Source organism: Crocodylus siamensis, chromosome 12, assembly GCF_052110815.1.
Source record: "Crocodylus siamensis isolate JL-2025a chromosome 12, ASM5211081v1, whole genome shotgun sequence".
In the NCBI taxonomy this organism is placed as follows: domain Eukaryota; kingdom Metazoa; phylum Chordata; order Crocodylia; family Crocodylidae; genus Crocodylus; species Crocodylus siamensis.
Window position 1 is genome coordinate 30,389,224 of NC_143406.1, and position 19,533 is coordinate 30,408,756.

The 19,533-nt window shown below is 42.2% G+C and overlaps 1 protein-coding gene across 5 annotated transcripts in view; it reads left to right on the forward strand.

Moving 5' to 3' along the window:
• CLEC16A (C-type lectin domain containing 16A) overlaps positions 1-19,533 on the forward strand; it is a 188,080-nt gene that overhangs the window by 76,643 nt on the left and 91,904 nt on the right. For all 5 annotated transcript variants that reach the window (XM_090023182.1, XM_090023177.1, XM_090023180.1 and 2 more), the window contains exons 14-17: positions 827-936; positions 1,433-1,477; positions 4,305-4,355; positions 7,901-8,029. In XM_090023182.1, coding sequence (XP_089879308.1) covers positions 827-936; positions 1,433-1,477; positions 4,305-4,355; positions 7,901-8,029 — 335 coding nt within the window. The remainder of the gene's footprint in view (positions 1-826; positions 937-1,432; positions 1,478-4,304; positions 4,356-7,900; positions 8,030-19,533) is intronic.

Below are 19,533 nucleotides of genomic sequence, written 5' to 3' on the forward strand. Positions count from 1 at the left end.
GACCTTGCTCTCCCTAGATACCCATATAGAGGCCACATGTGAACCTTATACGTTTTATTCCGCAAAACCTTTATTATATGAGGTCCTCATTTTAACATGAGGGCTTACCCAATCCTTATCTTGCATTTGTAGATTATAGTTTTGACTCTCTTAGTCTTGCAACAGCATTTCTAATTAATATTTTTCCAGGCTCATTACATTATCCTTGCTGCTGTCACCTTTCCATCATGTCAAACACCAATTGCCTTGCCTTGCTTTTAAGGCCACTCACAGGCTATCCTCCTCCTACCTGTTTTCCATAAGTTATTTGGATATCAGTACTCACAACTGCTCAGCCATTGATGCCAACCTGTACTGCCTTTACTTATCAGTTTTTCAAGCCAGCACTCCTATCTTCCACTCTGTTATCCTCATTCATGGGAAGAACACACCATAAACTCCTTATCCTACTTCCAATTTTTCCTTAAAATTCTAGAAATTTTAAACTTTTTAAACTTCTGTTACTTGATGCAGTCTGGCTTAGCTTCAGGTCAAAACACTTGGCTTTTAGTAGCATTTTACACACTCTAGAGGACAGTTTTCCTTTAACAGATTACTTTTACCAAAGACAAAAATGATATTTGATATAGGGTGCTTTGCAAGATTATAATCTTGGTGTCTACGTGCTTATTAAGAAAACATGGTATGGTACTGTATGGCACTGGTGAGTGCAGTTTAATATGGTATGTGGCAGTTTGAAGCGGTGGGGAAAGGAGGCAACCCATGAAAAGTTTTTGATAATGAATAAATACCTGTATGCTGGAATTAATAATTTTTCTTTCTTTAGATGGAAAAATCCGTTTGGCAACATTAGAACTTGGCTGTCTGTTACTTAAGCAGCTGGTATTATCTAAAAGTGGCAGTATTATAAAAGATGTTCATCTTGCTTGCCTTGAGGTAGGTATATTGTATACTTGGATTGGTAAATGGTTACTAGGTTGTCTTTCTTAAGGAAGAGTTCTCAGTGTTTGATGCTTACAGGACCAATACTTAAGGGTGGTTATCATAACAACTGGACATGAGCTAAAACTGTAAATAGTTGTCCTGTTAAGTTTAACTACTAAACCAGTTTCATTTAGGTAGACTTGTATAATTTATTTGAAGAATTAGAAGTTAGAACTATAAGTTCTCTGTTCTGCTGTTGCTTTATTTTGTGCACTCTGTGGGCCCAAAGTATATGCATGTAAGTAGCCTTTAAACCCAAGTGATAAATTGATATGAAACTAAGATTTGGTTAGATTAAAAGGATTTTGTGACTGCAGGTTTTGTGGGCTGTGGTGTTAAAGCCTATTTACTGGACAAGCTTTCTTTTGAATGTTTTAGGTTGATTGACAGTAAATTGATTATTTAATTGGAGCATAACTGATGTTCCATGTTTATGCACTCCTTTTAGGGGGCCAGAGAAGAAAGCGTTCATCTCCTTCGGCGTTTCTATAAGGTATGTATTTATGAATTTAAGGATAAAAATAATAGTCTTACTATAAATATTCCATCTTCCAGTGTGGTCTAGAATATCCTTCTCCCTGCTTTCTTTTCTCCCTTCCTGTATGTGGGCATATGTGAGTAAAAATATATATTTTGTTTTCTGTGCTTATATAAAACATGTAAGGAAAGATACTATTTAATACTGGGGATTAAAGAGTTTTGTCCATGTTGAGCCACCAGGCATGAGTTTTGAGGTGAGGGAGGAACTCCGTATTTGTGATACAGAAGGAATTATTACACTGGCAGGTGTTTCTTGGAAATGATTCAGAAGCTAGGACTTGAATTTATAAGCCAAAATTCAGGTGAGGTGTCAAAGTACGTGTCTATATCATATAGGGTTTGCATTTATTTCCTGTTTCATTGACTCAAATCTGAAACAAAACTTCACTTATCAGACTTTCAGAATTAATCGGACACGAGGTTATTTATGGCACTATTTCCTCAGCATTCATTTTCCCTCTTAGTGTCTCAAATATTTCTTCTTTCTCCATTTAAGGCTATACACAGGCATAGCTTTTAACCACTTTAATAGGGAAGGAGGAGTTCCTACTCCAAGCCACACATCAGCTGTCATGATGCAACTGTTACCTCTGCATGCTCCTGAGGCCATGCGAGTGAGCTGTATCATTAATTTTAACCCTGTTTTGTTCAATTAACATTGCATGCAATTAACATTACAACAGACTTGCTATGCTTGCATTGCTATAGGCGTGTGCAAAGGTTGACATCTTCAGCAGTCCCTTGCAGTTGAGAATGATTGATTGTCTTCCATGGTTGTCTTATATGTGGGTCTGAAGATGCCTGACAAGGCCAATACAGGATCAACAGATTCTACTGTAAGTCGGGCACATCTTTCCATACAGGGTGGGTGCTTCCGTATTCTTGATTTGGCTCATGACACACTGTTTATTCCACTTCCGCTCTTTCACCTCCTTGTGTTGTCATAATGTTTCAAAGTACTGAGATCCTTTCAGCAGACCCTTCCTCCATTTGGGGCAATCTTGGGCAGCAGCAGCCTCCCATGAGTTGATGTCTATGTTGCATTTTTTCAAGTTGGCCTTGCGTACGCTCTTGAAATTCTTTTCCTACCCTCCTCTTGAGCATACACCCTGACTGAGCTGGAAGAATAAAACGTGCCTTTAGAGTCTGGAGTGGGACATCCAGATGACATGGCCAGCCCAGCAAAGTTGATATTGGATGATCCTTGCCTCAATACTTGTGGTATTTGCTTGCAAGACAACACTAATGTTGGCGAGTTTATCTTTCCACTGGATTTGAAGTATCTTCTGCAGACACAGTTTGGTGGTACTTCTGTAATGACTTGCGGGATCTCCTGTATATTGTCTGTCTCAGCTCAGTACGGTAAGGTGGGGATCACAACTGCTTGATAAACCATGAGCTTGGTTTCATATCTGATGTTGTGACCTTTTGAACACCTGTTGTCCAGAGGTTGCACTTCTGCAGTTAAGGGAATGTTGGATTTCTTCGTTGATGTCAGCCTTCTGAGAGACATAGTTTCTGAGGTATGGGAAGTACTCTGTGTTCTCCAGTCTCACCATGAATCTGACTTACTGTTGATGGAGGACCTTTAGTCTTCTGAATGTTAAGCATCAGCCCCATTTTCTCATATGCCTTGGTAAAGATGTCAGTAACTGCCTGAATGTCTGCTTCCAAATGAGCACATGGAGCTTGATGATTTGAGGTTGGAGTGAACTTGGTTTTGGCTTTGAGTCAGCTGAACTTAAGCAGTACATCATTTCATTTAGTAGTTCAGCTCCACTCTGACTGGAAGTTTGGTGGTCAGATCATGTTAAGAAATATTGAAAAGAGCATTGGAGTGATGACACAGCCTTGCTTAACTCCCATCATAACCTCAAAGGGATCTGTGATAGATTTGTTACTGAGAACCACCTCTCACATACCGTCATGGAGCAGGAAAAGAATGGTGATTATTTCTGTGGCATCTGTACTTCAGAAAGCTCCTCCGTAGCACTTTTCAAAGGGTTTCACGAGGTCAAAGAAAACCATGTAGAGTGGTTTGTGTTCATGGATTTTTCCCTGCAGCTGATGAGCTGTGAAGATCATGTCAGTTGTGCCTCTTGATGCCCTAAACCCACACAGAGATTCTGGGAGGAGTTCTTTACCAAGGGGAAGGAGATGGTTCAGGAGGGTTCTTGCAATAATCTTTCCTGTGGTGGACAGCAAGGCAGTCTCTAATTTTCAATCAGACTTGTCTCCTTTCTTGAAGATTGTCACAATCACGATGTCCCTGAGATCATCTGGGATTTCCATATCATTCCAAATCCTTAAAATGAGGGCATGGAGCTATGATATAAGCTGCTTCTCCCCCCTGCTGAAGATTGCATGCAGCCATAACAGTTGCATGGTAACAGTTCATGCCCTATCTTATTTGATAACAATACATTTTTTAAATCTGTCTGTACCTAAAACAACACATTTCCAACACTTCATTCCTCTCAGTGTAGTGTAAGTAAAAGATGAGGTTTGAAATATGAGCATTTTGGACATTTTAACTCCTAAGTAATGAACTGTGATGTCATGTTAAATATTCCATAATGATTAACAAACACTGCACTTTTATCCCTATGTTAGCTAAGGAGAGTTTTAAGAATCGCTGAAGGGTGATACAGGATTTCTTTTTTGGTTTTTAATTTATCATAGGCCACTAATACATGTGTAAAGAAAAATAGGTGGCACGAGCAAGTGTTTATAATACATACGGTTTTTATGAGAAATAAATATTTCATTTTTTTTTAAAGGGAGAAGAAATTTTTCTAGATATGTTTGAAGACGAATACCGGAGTATGACAGTAAGTAACTAGGAAACAGTGAGGTGTTTGTTTCTTGAATTGGAAGAAATTAATGTGTTTGTCTTTAATTGTGTGTTTTTGTTTGCTCTCAATACTGTGCTTGTGTATGTAGCTCCTCTACCTAAAAATTGACAAGATTTTCCCAGGTATTATATAAAAAAATCATATATGGAGAATTACCTCTTATCCCTTAGGAACTGTGGCACTGCTTAACTGTAGAAACAGTTGGAAGGATTTTTCACATCCTACTTTCCTCCTCTTAGGGATATATAATGTAGGAATAAATAACCAGTAACTCTACTTTCAATGCAGGATTCCAGTTTGGGTAAGTACTTCTCTCCTTGAATAGGGAATGGAATCATAATGAGTAAACAACACCTAAAATTCTTGAAGTGTTAGAATCATAGAAAGTTAGGGTTGGGGGGGACCTCAGGAGGTCATCTAGTCCAACCGCCTGCTCAAAGCAGGACCATTCCCAACCAGATCATCCCAACCAAAGCTTGGTCTAGCTGGGTCTTGAAAACCTCCAAGGATGCAGCTTGCACCACCTCTCTGGGTAACCTGTTCAAGTGTTTTACTCCTATCTTAGTGAGAAAATTCTTCCTAATATGTAACCTAACCTTCCCTTGCTGCAACATGAGACCTTGTTCTGTCACTGATAACAACAGTCTAGCTTCATCCTCTAGAGCTACCCTTCAAGTAGTTAAAGGCTGCTATCAAATCCCCCCTCAGACTTAAATAAGCCCAGTTCCCTCAGCCCTCCTGAGGAGTCATTTGCCCCAGCCCCTGAACCATTTTCATTGCCCTCTGCTGGACACTCTCCAATTTGTCCACTTCTTTTCTGCAGTAGGGGGCCCAAAACCGAACACAGTACTCCTGGTGCGGCCTCACCAGTGCTGAATAGAAGGGAATAATCACCAGGGATCCTGGCTTTTTTTCCTTATTTAAAACAATCCCCAATTTTCACTTAAAAAAAAAAAAGTAACCCCAAATCCACATTTTTTTCCCCATAATTTAAATGAAACACCCAGTGTAAGCACTATAAATGAAACTGGGTATTTCATTTAAATCACAAAAAAATGTAAATTTGGGGTTACTTTTTTAAACTGAAAATTGGGGATTGTTTTAAATCCAGAGAAAACTAGGATCCCTGATAATCACTTCCCTTGACCTGCTGTCAACACACCTACCATTGCAGTCGTCTTTGCAATGAGGGCACGCTGTTGTCTCGTATTCGGCTTATTGTCCGCTGTAACCCTAGGCCCTTTTCTGCACAGCTGCTGGCCAGCCAGTCAGTCCCCAGCCTGTACTGGTGCAAGGGATTGATCCATCCTGTTATACTTCTTATGTAAAGCCAGCTCCAGAATCTTGACCAACTTGCCCACGAGTTGATAATTACAGATGATTTGGTGATCTAAGCAATAGTATTAAAGGGAACTGATATTACTATGCTTAACATTGGCTAGAGGAGAAAGTCTTCTCAAAGTGCAAACCTGATTTTGGAGAGAATTGATATTTAACTAATTTAACATAGTTAATATTTTCTTAAATAGCTGCATTGTCTCTGTGTTGTTAAAACAGTACTCCAGGCTTCTTTGACTATGATCACTAATATTGTTCCCTGTTAGTAGCAGAGGGCTAAACAATTTGATAATTTGTATTTTAAAATGTAGAATTTTAGTTTTTGTTGCAGAAGGGGTTGGGGAGCCTATCAGGACAAACCTTAGAAAAAAAGTCTGTTCTGTGGAATATTGACATAACTAATCTGAAATGTAAGTCTCTAAAACCAGTAATGTAGTTCTAATTTGTATGTTAAAAAACAAAAAACACTGCTGGGTGTTTCTGTTGTTTAATTCTCTAATTTCATGTCATGAGCTGAGTATACAACTACACTTTTTTTTTTTTTTTAATTCTTCAAATGCAATATGAGGGCCAGATTCTTTTTTCCCGTCAGTATTGGATGTGATCCTATTGATTTTGCTGGCACTGCTTGATTCGCATTAGTGGAACTGAGAGGACTGGGTTCTGAGGGTGTGTTTATGACATGCTGGCGTTGTATCCCAGCCAGGATGCTTCCATGTATGCCCTGCTTGTGTACTTCTATTCATATGCTGTAAACCTGGGAAGAGCATTGTTGAGGCCACTCCAGGATCATCCTTCTGTTCAGAGTTATCTCACTGGTACACTTCCAGGTTTGAAGCACATGAGGCGGAGCAGATGACTGAACATGCTTGGAAACATCTTGGCTGCTATATCACAGTAAAACTGTTCTCTCTGGGGAAATATAATCTTTAGTAATGGAGGTTGTGGGGTTTTATGAGCTTGTGCAGCTCTGCCATTAATGGGATTGCACATGTGTCAATGATTTGTACATGGTAAACAATTCCTTTTAAGTGGAAAGAGGAACTGAATCCAGTTCACCCTGTGTATGACTGGGCTAAGAAAAGTAAATAGCTGCCATTGCATTATCCTCAGCAGATAGGATTTCAAATAGAGACTGAACCAGTATTTTGAGTAATGTGGTACCATTTCTCTATTTCAGCTTGTCAGGTTAGGACCATAGAAACTATTAGCTTCTTTCTTTTGAACTCTGGTTGTTTTTATCAGTTAGACAAGCGTGATCAACTTGGTGTTCCCTTTTTATCATCAGGGTATCTAGTTCACCTTATCAGGACTTTGCATTGCTTATGGTTTCACATTCACAATAGCATTATCATTAATTTAGAATTCTATGTTTTGTCCTGTGGTATTAAATCTGCCAGGCTTATTTCCTGAGCAACTTTAGTCTTAGGTGTGCATCTTGGCAATACTCAGACTGTGGCTATTTGCAAAAAACAAACAAACAAAGTTATCAAAGCACCATAGGTTTTTGTACCTAACTGGAATGTATTTATTGTAATTCATGTGGCTTTGTATATGTTGTCATGACTCTCTCTCTTTGGTCAACCTTAACTATTCATCTAGTTTCTGAGGAAGTCAGGACAAAGTGTCATTATTATAGATTCCTAAGGTGTGTTACTTCTAAAGATGTAATTCTAAGCCAAGTCAGTTCTTTGTTTGCAATGAGGAAGGGTGAGGAATTCCAGATAATTTATTTTGGGAAGACAGAGAATTATAGTGCTTAAATCCTAACGTCCGTCAGCTCTGGTTTGTTTTACCACATCTAGAGCAAGCCATCACAAAATCAATAGAACTACTTCCAGTTATTTTTTGGCTACCTTGTGTTGTCCAATACAATGCTTGCTTCATTTTCTTCAGAACTCTTTGACATACTATCAGTGTACTCCCGTGTACCCAGAAATTAAATTGTAAATATATAGAGTTTGGGATTCTATTAATCTAGGGGTCTTTTTTATCTTGACAATTGAACAAATTAAGATTGCCAATGTTTAGACTTTGATTTAAATGATACACCATATCTGGGGTTCTAGAAATACTCTATATGCTGGTTTTGTAGTTTGTATTAGAAGTGGAAGTTGTATTTGGAAGTAAATGTGTCAACTTGATTGCCATATTGCATGTTAAACATGAAATTATTTCTACAGATTAAACCCATGAATGTAGAGTACTTGATGATGGATGCCTCCATTCTGCTGCCTCCAACGGGGACACCACTAACTGGTATTGATTTTGTGAAAAGACTGCCATGTGGAGATGTAGAAAGAACACGAAGAGTGAGTAAGCCTATCTTTCCCCCATATTGAAATAATACAAAAGACCTTTTTGAAGAATTGTCAGCCTTCACCTTTCATGGACAAGTATTTTTTACATGAAAAACAAATTAAACAGTTAAAATTATTATTGTTCTTGCACACCTGAAGTATTTTGCTACAAATAAATTGGCCTAGAAATAGCATTGTAAGATTCAAGATGGAGAAAATCTCATCTCTGTATCAGTTCATACCCTCCCCAGTGCACAAATATTTTTAATGCTGTATGTCTTGTACTTGGCAGACCCAGGAATCCAGAAAGCAGGCAGGCTATTTAGCGTCCAGTACCCCTACTCACAGGAATGGGCCCGGCTGTCAGTGGCCTAATGAACTCCAGCTGGTCCCATTTACCTGGGAGGGCATGGCTGCTTACATATTCATTGCCCGTCTGCCTATTCAACAGAACTTGCCTTATCTGAATCCTGGCTCCTAGCTCCAGCTTGAATCCTGACAGCCAGCTACTTTCTTCTGACTCCAGGCCAGATGCTTGGATCATGGCTTTAGTCCAGTGATTACCCTTACAGACAGCTGCTTGCTCTGGACCCTGTTGGCTTGTGACTGGTTTGGATCCCTGTTTCCTGCTCCTGACTTCTCTGCCTTGTGGCTACATCTGAGTGATCACCTATGTCCCAGTCCCTTACAGATGTCAGCCTCCTGACTCGCATGCTCTTGGTCATAGGAAATTAGGGCTAGGAGAGACCTCGCATGGTCATCTAGTCTAACCCCTTGTTCAGGGCAGGATTGTCCCCGATTTAATCATCCCAGCCAAGTGTCTATCCAGTCTACTCTTGAAAATTTCTGGGGATGGAGATTCCACTGCTTTTGTAGGTAACCTGAGACCACCCTCACTCAGAAAGTTCCTCTTAATCTCCTTTCCTTTGTTGCAACTTGAAGCTATTGCTAACAGTCCTGTCCCCTGTGGCCACAGAGAACACCCCGTCTTCATGCTTTCTATAATCACCCTTCAGGTATTTCAAGACTTACCAGATTTCCCTCCTGACTTATGACTCTAGTTTGAACCCTTGCTTCTTGACATTACTAGCTCATGACACTTCAGTGCAGTGATTCTCAGCCAGGGTGCTGGAGTATCCAAGGTGCTTTCAGGTACTTTGAAGGGTGCCATGAGCTATGAAGAGATAAGCAGATAAGCATGGGCTAAGACTTTTCCCTTCCTGGATGATTTCCCCACTGCCCAGCCTCTCTGGAAGGAGGTAAGCGCTGTAATACATAAACTAATTCTTGAAATTGGGTGCCACTGAATTCACAAAAGTTATGGGTGACACCTGGAGTCCAGTGGAGGATGACTGGAGTTCAGTGAGGGGGGGTCCCTTGAGTCCTAGAAGGTTGAGAACCACTGCTTTTAATGTCAGGCCCCAACCTCCCATATCTTGGTTTTTGCCTGATAATAAGTTGGACTCACAGAATTGGGCTTTCACTATTTGACCTGGAAGCATCCAGTAACTAATGAATCTTTAAGATTTTTCCAATAATCTGTTTAAATCTTCTCTCCTTTGTTCATCTGTAATCATCTTATACGGAAATCAATCCTGTTGTTGTTTGCATTGCAGTAGTTGCTTGAAGCTCTCTTGTACTAGACACTGTTCATAGATATAGCAAAAAACAGCCCTATAGGCTTCAGTTGTCAGGAAGCAAAGTCAGAGTCAGGGTCAGTTTCTGATGATGCAAGAACAAGAGGAAGGAGAATCTTAAGAATGGTATATAGTAGGAAATGACAAGATCTGGGTGTTACAGGAAAAGCTGAGGCAAATACGACAATTGGATTTCTCGCAGGGAAATGATTAGATTTCATATGTTAGGTTAATGAGACCATCCACAAGGAGCTCTGAGGCAAAGAAAAAGGATTAGATTTGCAGTTATTTTTGCATCATGGACATGAGATAACAGGTTGAATGAATATGATTATATGATGGAAAGTGGAATAAGAGGGGGAGAGTATTGAGTGACTGAGCTTGTTAAACTTCTCTTGGAACAAGTGAAAGGCAGGTTTGAAAACAGATAGGAGAATTGAGAGTTAACAGTCTTGAGTTCAGTCATGTTAAAATATCAGTGCGATTTAGAAGTGAGTAGAGAAATCAGAGGGTGAGATTGGAAGTAGGTGCCAGTGGGCGCATCTACACAAGATGCTAAAAGTGCAGTAGACTAACTCGACTGCATGATGGCACATCACGGCTAAAGCCGTGCTAATGCACAGTAGAATTATTCTACTGCACATTAGTGTCACCTAAAAGACGTGCCAATGTTATACAGGCATTAAACTTAATGCACTGGAATTATGGCACATTAATTCATGTGTAGATGTGCCCAGTGAATGGAGAAACACTACTTCTTAAGAAGTAAGGTAAGGAAGGACAGAGGAAATTGTAGTAAAAAAAAGTCTGCATAATTTTAGGATTCCAAACAGATTTTTCATCCATATTTAAAAATGTTAATTAAGTTAAGGAAGCCTTTAAAGGTCCTCAGGGGAAATTTGTATGTTTTAATTAAAGCTGTTTTCATTCTACCAAAGATCACATTCATTAAAGTACTCTTCCTTCGAAAATCACAATTTGAGTGTCCTTTGGTACTAGGATTATAATATTGGGCTGTTGCCTTTGCAAGTGTGAATTGATCACGAAGCTAGAGAACCGCACTTTCCTACTTAATACTTGAGATCTTGTTAGATGTGTGTGCATTTTGGGGTCTGAAGTAAAACAGCCATTTCCAAGAATGTTATAAATATACTTTGGCTATCAATGCTGATTCTAAATATTTCATCTAAGTTTCATAGCAACATGGTTTGTATTTTATCACACATAACATTGAACAGTATCATTCTTAGAAAGCAAAAAAAAACCCACCCCAGTTTCCTAGAATTCAGTTTCCTCTGAGGTATTTGAGAATAATAATAAGCAATACTTCATTGAAATGTGTTAGCATTCTCTCTTAGTGTTATGCTACGAATATCAGCTAAATAAGAGATGAAAATGTTCAAAAGCAGGTTTGTTAAATATCTTAAGGTTCTGCTGCACAATCTCTTTTCATAACAAATTAACATAATCTCTCTTGCTCTTTCCTGTACAATGTAGAGGGGTTAAAATTTCATACTTTCATAGTTAGTAGGGTCGGAAGGGATCTGAGCAAATCATCAAGTCTGACCACCTGCCATGGCAGGAAAGAGTGGCAGCAAGGTGATTGTCTAGCCTTGTCTTAAAGACCCCCAAGGTAGGAGCCAGCATTACTTCGCTTGGAAGTTGGTTCCAGATCCTAGCCCCCCTGACAGTGAAGTAGCACCTCCTGATATCTAACCTAAATCTACCCTCTGCCAGCTTGTGACCGTTATTCCTGGTCACTCCTGGGGGTGCTCGGGGGAACAGGGACTTCCCCAGTGCCTGCTGGTCCCCTCTGATGAGTTTGTAGCAGGCCACTAGATGCCCCACCCCCAGCCTTCTCTTGTGGAGGCTGAACAGGTTCAGGTCCCATAGCCTCTCCTTGTAGGGCCTGCCCTGCTGCCCCCTGATCATGCAAGTGGCCCTCCTTTGGACCCTCTCCACGTTGTCCACATCCCTCTTGAAGTGCGGCGCCCAGAACTGGACGCAGTACTCTAGCTGCAGCCTGACCAGTATCACCTTCTTGGACCTGCTTGAGATGCACCTGTGGATGCATGACCAGGTGCGGCTGGTCTTCCTGACCACATCCCCACACTGCCGGCCCATGTTTATTTTGGCATCAGTAGTGATTCCAAGATCCTTTTCCACCTCTGCACTACCAGAAGGGAGTTCCCCAGCCTGTAGGTATGCTGCTGGTTCTTCCTCCCCAGGTGCAGCACTTTACACTTGTCAGTGTTGAATCCCATCCTGTTCTCATCCGTCCACCCCTGTAACCTGTCAAGGTTGGATTGCAGCCTATTTCTCCCTTCTAGCATGCCCACATCCCCCCACATCTTAGTGTCATCAGCAATTTGAACAGGGTGCTATTTACCCTATCACCCAAGTCAATGATGAAGATGTTGAACAGTGCGGGCCCAAGGACCGAGCCCTGGGGGACCCCACTGCCCACATCCCTCCCAGTCGAAATTGACCCATTCACCATCGCTCTCTGGGTGTGGCCCTCCAGCCAGTTGGCAACCCATTTGACTGCGTGGGTGTTGGCACCACAGTCCCCCCAGTTTTTTAATGAGAACAGGGTGAGAGACGGTGTCGAAGGCCTTTCAAAAGTCCAGAAAGACTATGTCCACTGCTACCCCTGCATATAAGGATTTGGTGACCTGATCATAGAAGGCCACCAGGTTGGTCTGACAGGACCTGCCTCTAATGAACCCGTGTTGGATGCCCTGAAGCATAATCTCCTCTGCTGGCCCCTCATGGATATGTGCCAAAAAGCTTACCCAAGATCGAGGTAAGACTAACTGGCCTATAGTTTCACTGGTCCTCCTTCCTCCCTTTTTTGAAGATGGGAACCATGTTGGCCAGTCCTCTGACACCACACCAGAGCACCACGAATGCCATGCCGGGGGTCCCGCAATGACCTCAGCTAATTTCTTCTTCGCTCTGGGATGGAGATCGTCCAGGCCAGCTGATTTTAAATACATCCAGTTTCTCCAGAATTTCCCTGACTCTTGGCCTAGGTGTGCCTCCCCTTGTGCCTGAGGGGGCCCCAGTGGGGGTGCTGATTAGGTCCCTGCTCAGGAAAATGGGGGCAAAGAAGTTGCTAAATAGGTTAGCTTTGTCGTCTTGTGTAACAACCAGATTTCCTAGCGTGTCTTGCAGGGGTCCCACATTACCCTTTACCTTCTTTTTGCCCCCTATGTATTTAAAAAAGGACTTCTTGTTGTCCTTGATCTGGGAAGCTAGTCCCAGTTCCATCTCCACCTTGGCCTTCCTGTCTGCTCCCCTGCATCCCCAAGCAACCGTGGTATTGTCCTCCCTGGTGATGGCCCCTCCCTTCCATTGGGTGTGTGCCTCCCTTTTAGCTAGGAAACATTCTCAGATGCTTTTGGTGAGCCATGGAGGCTTTTGCACCCTCCTACTCCCTTTGATCTGTTTTGGGATTACCTCCCTTTGGGCTTGGAGGATTATCTCCTTAAGGAGTGACCACTCTTCTTGGACACCTGGCTCCCCTCCCCTCCAGGACCTCAGTGCCTCCCCGGCTATTCTCCTTAGCTCATTGAAGTCCACCCTCCTGAAATCTAGGGCTGCCGCCTTGCTGCAGGCCTTTGCCACCTTGCAGTGGATGGTGAGTTCCAGCAGGCGATGATCACTGTCGCCTAGGTGGTTGAGCACCCGCAGGCCCCCTCACCAGGTGGTTGCCCGTGGCCAGCACCAGGTCCAACAAGGCGTCTCCCCTGGTGGGGCTGTGCACCTCCTGGGTTAGATGGAGGTCCTGCATTTTGGCTCGGAACCTACGTGAGCGGTCAGACCTGGCAGACTGCTCTTCCCAGCAGATGTCTAGAAAGTTCAGGCCACCCATGATGACCATATCCTTTGACCTAACTACCTCCGTGAGCTGACTCAAGAATTCCTGGTCTAGCTCTTCCCCTTGGTTGGGTAGTCTGTAGTAGACCCCCACCGTTAAATCTCTTTCCCCTCGACTCCCTTGTATTCCAACCTAAAGCACTTCAGTGTGCTCCTCCTCTGCCTCTGTGCTACTTGATGAGGATGTGTATTCCTCCTTAATGTAGAGTGCCACACCCCCGCTTTTCCTTCCTGTCCTGTCCCTCCTGTACAGCTTATAGCCCTTGATATTCACTGCCCAGTCGTGCGTTGGGTCCCACCACTTCTCAGTGAGTCCCACTATGTCTGGGTTGGTGTCAGCTAGCAAGAGGGTAAGTTCCTTCTGCTTGTTTAAATTCTCCTTAAAGCCTGGCCCTTCAGTTTGGGGCACCAGAATTTCAACTTCCAGGAACAGAATAATCAGTAGTATAGCTTCTCCTGATGGCTACTTTAAAGAACTTTTTTTCTTACATGTTGTTTTTGTTCAGTGTGGGCACTTGACTTTAGCTTTGCTTTGTTTGGTCTCCTCTTAGCTGAGGAATCGCCACAGTTTTTCAGAAACATCAGAAGTGAAATGAGGCTCTGCTGCTACAAGCCATTAAGGCTGAGGCTTGAGGCTTCGAGTCAGAGCCTTTTTCCTTCTGTGCTGGGCACAACTTTGCCATTGGAAGTCTCAAGCAGAAGCAAGGTTTTCTGAAGAGCTGAAGACTCTTGAGATGTATATTTTGCTCATTATGGATATGAATTGCTGTCTTATGAAGAAAATTGCAAGTAGGATATGAAAGATGGGGTTTAAAAACCTTTCTCCTTAATGTTCTCACCTGAAGAAGAGTTTTTATCTTGTACTGATGTGGCATTACAAAGCTCTGTGCCTGGCTCACTGCCCCTTTCCAATTCTGCAGCATATTTAGGCATCTTACACCTGAAACTCTTTCCAAGGTAAAGACAGTTATGTCTCTCTAGTTCTCAACCCATAGGTTCTCTCCCTGTCAGGAAAAATAAGCTTGATCTGAAAGCCAAAAAGGGTCTCTCCATTCCTCAGATGCTGACTCCATAAATATTCAAGACTGCTAACCAGCTTAGAAGAGGAGAAAGCAATGGAGCAGGCAGGCATTCTTTCAGGGCCATCTACAGCTTGCTTTTATCACTTGTTGCGCTAGAAAACCTTAGTGGCCAATTATTCTGGTTTCAAATTTAGGATCTATGAGTACAAAATAGATCTGCTTCAGTCTCAGTTTCTTTGGAGTTTAAAAAATAGCACAAGTTCCCTCCAACATGCTAATCCACCTGTAATGGAGTAATTTCTGAAATCCAAATACAGAAGAATCTGCAATCTTCTGGTCTTCTTGCCAAACCAGGTAGAGGCAGACACTTCTAGAGACCTATTCATAGCAATCCGTACATGTAGAGACCACTTTCAGAACTCATAAATGAATGGCAAGTCCCAAACGAAAAGTCGTATGTTAAATGGAATGAGCATTTCTGCCACCTCTCCCTCCCGCCCAACCCCCCCAAAAACAAACAAACTAGGAAGACAGCCTCCAGCTATTAATGGGAGTAGGTCAAGCGCATCAACTGGAAGTTCAATTGGAAATGTGTTTTTACCAGGAAGCAGCCCCAGTTCACGGATATGGTTTAACTTATGACAAGATTTATATATATCCAAAATTATCAGACAAGCTCTCTTGCAAAAACATTTTTCCATGTTTCCACACAAACTTAACTCCCAATTCATTGGTGGTTTTTACAACCATCCAAAGAACCAAATGAGAACACATGCATTTCAACCCATTCAGCAAGGAAAGAAAAAGCTGGATGCTACTATGTATGGGCAAAAATGCTTCAGCTTTGCTGTGCACTAATTTTTGATGGTCAAGCCATAAATCTGAGCTACCAGTATCACCTTTTATTGCCTGATCCCTTTCTAAAAATAAGAAGAGGTGAGAGACTTTAACTTGAAGGCTAGTTAATGGTCAGCCATTCTTTTAAGAGTTGCATTTGGCTCTCTTGTAATGGCCCAGACAGCAGGCATATTAAGATGATACTGTCTTTGGCATGTCTAAAAAGAAATATAAGAGTTAACTATAGGGAATTAGGACATGGATTCATTGAGTCAGTTTACGGTTTTTGTCAATGGTCCTTACTATGTACCAACTGTTTTAGAAGGAGGTGCAAGAAACATACTTGGGCATTTTTGATGCAACTTGCCACCAAAGGAATTTCTTTTTGTCCTTTGAGGAAAGAGACTTATTAAATCTCTTTCAAAACCAGAGGTCCTCCAGTCCAGGAAAAAATATTCCAAGCTGAGAAGAAATCTGATGCCTGTTAAGATAGTTCACGTGATATACAAAAAAGAGAGCTAAAGTAATCTTCCTTTTTCCTCTGCTGACTTTTGAAAGCAGTCTTAGCTTTATATGAAACCTCCATTGTACCTGTAGGAAAGACCAGGTATCCTGAAATTAGAGACCTAGTTATTTAGGTCTAGACTTGGACCACCTATAGTTAGGAATCTCAGTATGAGGAGAGAAGCATATATTAACAGGGTTTCCTCTACCCTCTGGGACAGAATTCAGCCAAGGATACTAATTGGGTAGTTTGTGGTGTGAATGGAAAGAAACTCGCTGAATAGAAGAGGCATATTTTTGAGGCATTGACAAGCAAGTATCCAAAAATGACAAGCTACTGTGTTAAACAACTTATTTGTATTTTGGCTATGAATTTGGGAGGGCGATGCTGCAGTCTTTGGACAGAAGCTAATATGCTCTTCAAGTTCAAAGGGACAGTACAGCTTGCCAGGCAATTAAAATGGGATCAGCAACAATACAAACTCCTAAACAGTAACTTATCCTGAAATAGCTATAGTTCTTTCAGGGATCATCCTCTAGGTCTGTTTTTCCAGGGTATGGACACGCACAACACTTAGACTGGTTTAAATGCAGTTTAAACCCAAAGGGGGCAGATGTACGTGCCTGTTAAACCAGTTTAAAGTTGCCAGTAACAGTTCAAAAAAGTGTACCTGGAAAATCAAGTCCTTTTTTGAAAAAACAGCATGAATACTGAATGTTCTGTGACTGGTTAGTCCTCCAAGCATCCCACATTGTGTTGCTCCTCACTACCTTCCTCTCCTTGCCCCCTGCTGTAATGGGCCACTCTATGCTGCCAGAACTCTGATTGTTCAGTAAAGTGCATCTTTCTAACAACCAGAATGCACCCTTACTCTCTACAGCCCTGGCCCTCATCGTGCCCCACAGCCCCCGGGAGCCCAACATGTAGGTCCAAGTACCCAGCCCCTTTCAGGCACCCAAAGTCTAAGGTCTTAATACAGAATTTCTAAGTTTTAGCATGCTACTGATTTTCATTGAACTTTTGTGTTCAGGAGAAAAAGAAAAGCAGAAAAGTGAAAATACCCCCAGCCATAGGTAACCCACTCCTGGATCTGCAAATCCTTCATTTCCACCCCCCAGCTTAGCTACTGCAAGCCATGCTGGGCTGAGTGCTCACTCCCACTGCTAAATAAGAACAAATCAAAACATTTCAGTGAATTTGAAATGCCTCCAACTGTTAAAACATTTGGGTGCCTTAAAGCTGCTAAAATTGGTATTCTAGGTAAAGTTGCACAAATTGGTTATTCTGTAGATTTGGGCCAGAACTTAGGTTTTGCCTTTTCCTATACGTTAGTTCTATCTTGAGCCATGTGTAGATGAAATGGGAGGTGTGTGTGCACAACACTTTAAAGCAAGCTAAATGCTTTTGCACCGCTTTAATGGTGTCGGTGTTTGCATGCCTTGGTGGCGTTTTGCACATTTAAATGGTATGAGGTGCGGCAAACTAAAACTTTTCAAGGGAGTTTTAGTTTGCTGCACCTACAGCCGTGGAGTGAAGGACCGGGCTCTGTGCAGCTCCGTGGTTCTGCAGGAAGCCCTGCATGCAGCCTGGCAGCAGCTCAGAAAAGCAGCTTCACCCAAGAAAAGCAGCAAGCCTGATTTTTTTTTTTTTTTTTTTCTTTCCCCATCCCGAGCTGCACAGGGGTGCCCGGTGCCTCCCTCTGTAGCTACAGTGCTCCCCAGGACTGCCCAAGCTGGGTGCCTGTGGGTGGGGGGCAGGGAGGGAGGCGCTGCCTCAGAGGGAAGCATAAGAACACTCCCCTCCACCCCCCTGGCAGCCCAGGGACCACTCCGCGTGCCAGCAGCTTGCCCTTCCCTCCCTGTTGGAGAGGCAGGTAAGTCAGTGGGATGTATGCATGACACAGAGGTAATCAGCCCTAAACTGAAGCAGTGCTTTTTTTAAAACTCACCACTTCAGTTTAGGGTCCCTGTTTCGTCTACACACTCCCTTGGCGGTTTAGTTTTGACATAGTTCTGATCTTGCCAGTTCTAATGGCTGCTATCACTTGCTAATGATGCAAGTGTAAATCATTCAGCATTTACACTTGCAACATTAGCATTTACACTTTTCAAAATAAGAGCAGAATGGAAGCTTCCTCAGAAACGGGACATTTGGTCTTGAGCAGGAGATATTGAAGCAACAAATATACAATTACTGTGATTTGAAACATTTGTTTTAGCAGTTAAACTCTTGAATTTATGAATTTGAAGAAAAAGTTCCTTGTTTCTGAGGCAAGGGTCAGAGCGAGTCACATCCCAAACACCATGTTCACAGCTTAAAAGACTCATTCAAGTTTGGATTTATTTATTTATTTATTTATTTATTATTCACTTATTAAAACCTTCCTGCATGTTTCACTGTCAACTGAGCATTCTCCTGCTTAACTGCAGCCTAACTGTTAATATTTTTGTGGAATTTTAGGGGGGATAATTTGAGTCATTTTTAGATATGCCATTATAAGTGAACTATGTAAATACTTTTCTTGGAAAGAGATGAGGTTTTCCATCATTTAATTCTTTAGGGATTATTAGTGGTTGTTGTATGTAAAGAAATTTAATTTGCAAATTAGAATTAAGCAATTCAGATTATATACTGACTGTATTGTAACTGCTGAAAATTAAAATGAATAACTTAGCCTTACAAGTTTTGGAGGAAAAAAACCACCTTTTCGTGTCCATATTCATGGTACTTATTGCTAAGGGTAGTCATGTTGAGTTTAAGCTTTCTTCTGCTTGCATATACTTTAGAAAAAAGGGGCATAAGCACAGTCTTTTTTTCTTAACTAGATGATTATTTGGGACATTTTGGTTGAGTATTCTGACCTCCATGCTTTAATCCAAACAACAGCATGTAGAGCAGTACCGGGGGACTGGAAGAGGGCCAACGTGGTCCCCATCTTCAAAAAAGGCAGGAAGGAGGACCTGGGAAACTATAGGCTGGTTAGTCTTACCTCGATCCTAGGCAAGCTGTTGGAGAAAATTATGCTGGCACACATCCAGGAGGGGCAGGCAGGGGATTGCATGCTTAGGGGCAACCAACATGGGTTCATCAGTGGCAGGTCCTGTCAGACCAACCTGGTGGCCTTTTACGATCAGATCACTAGATCATTAGATGCAGGGGTAGCAATGGATATAGTCTTCCTGGACTTCCGGAAGGCTTTCGACACCGTCTCACACCCCGTTCTCATTAAAAAACTGGGAGGCTGTGGTGTAGACACCCACACAGTCAAATGGGTCACCAACTGGCTGGAGGGCCGCACCCAGAGGGTGGTAGTGGATGGGTCTTTCTCAACCTGGAAGGACGTGGGCAGTGGGGTTCCGCAGGGCTCAGTCCTCGGGCCTGCACTGTTCAACATCTTCATCAGTGATTTGGATGAGGGGGTAAAAAGCACCCTGTTCAAATTTGCTGATGACACTAAGATGTGGGGGGACGTGGGCACACTGGAAGGATGCAACAGGCTACAATCAGACCTAGACAGGTTACAAGGGTGGGGAGACGAGAATAGGATGGGCTTCAACTTAGACAAGTGCAAGGTGATACACCTCAGGAGGAACAACTGGCACCATACCTACAGGTTAGGGAACTCCCCTCTTG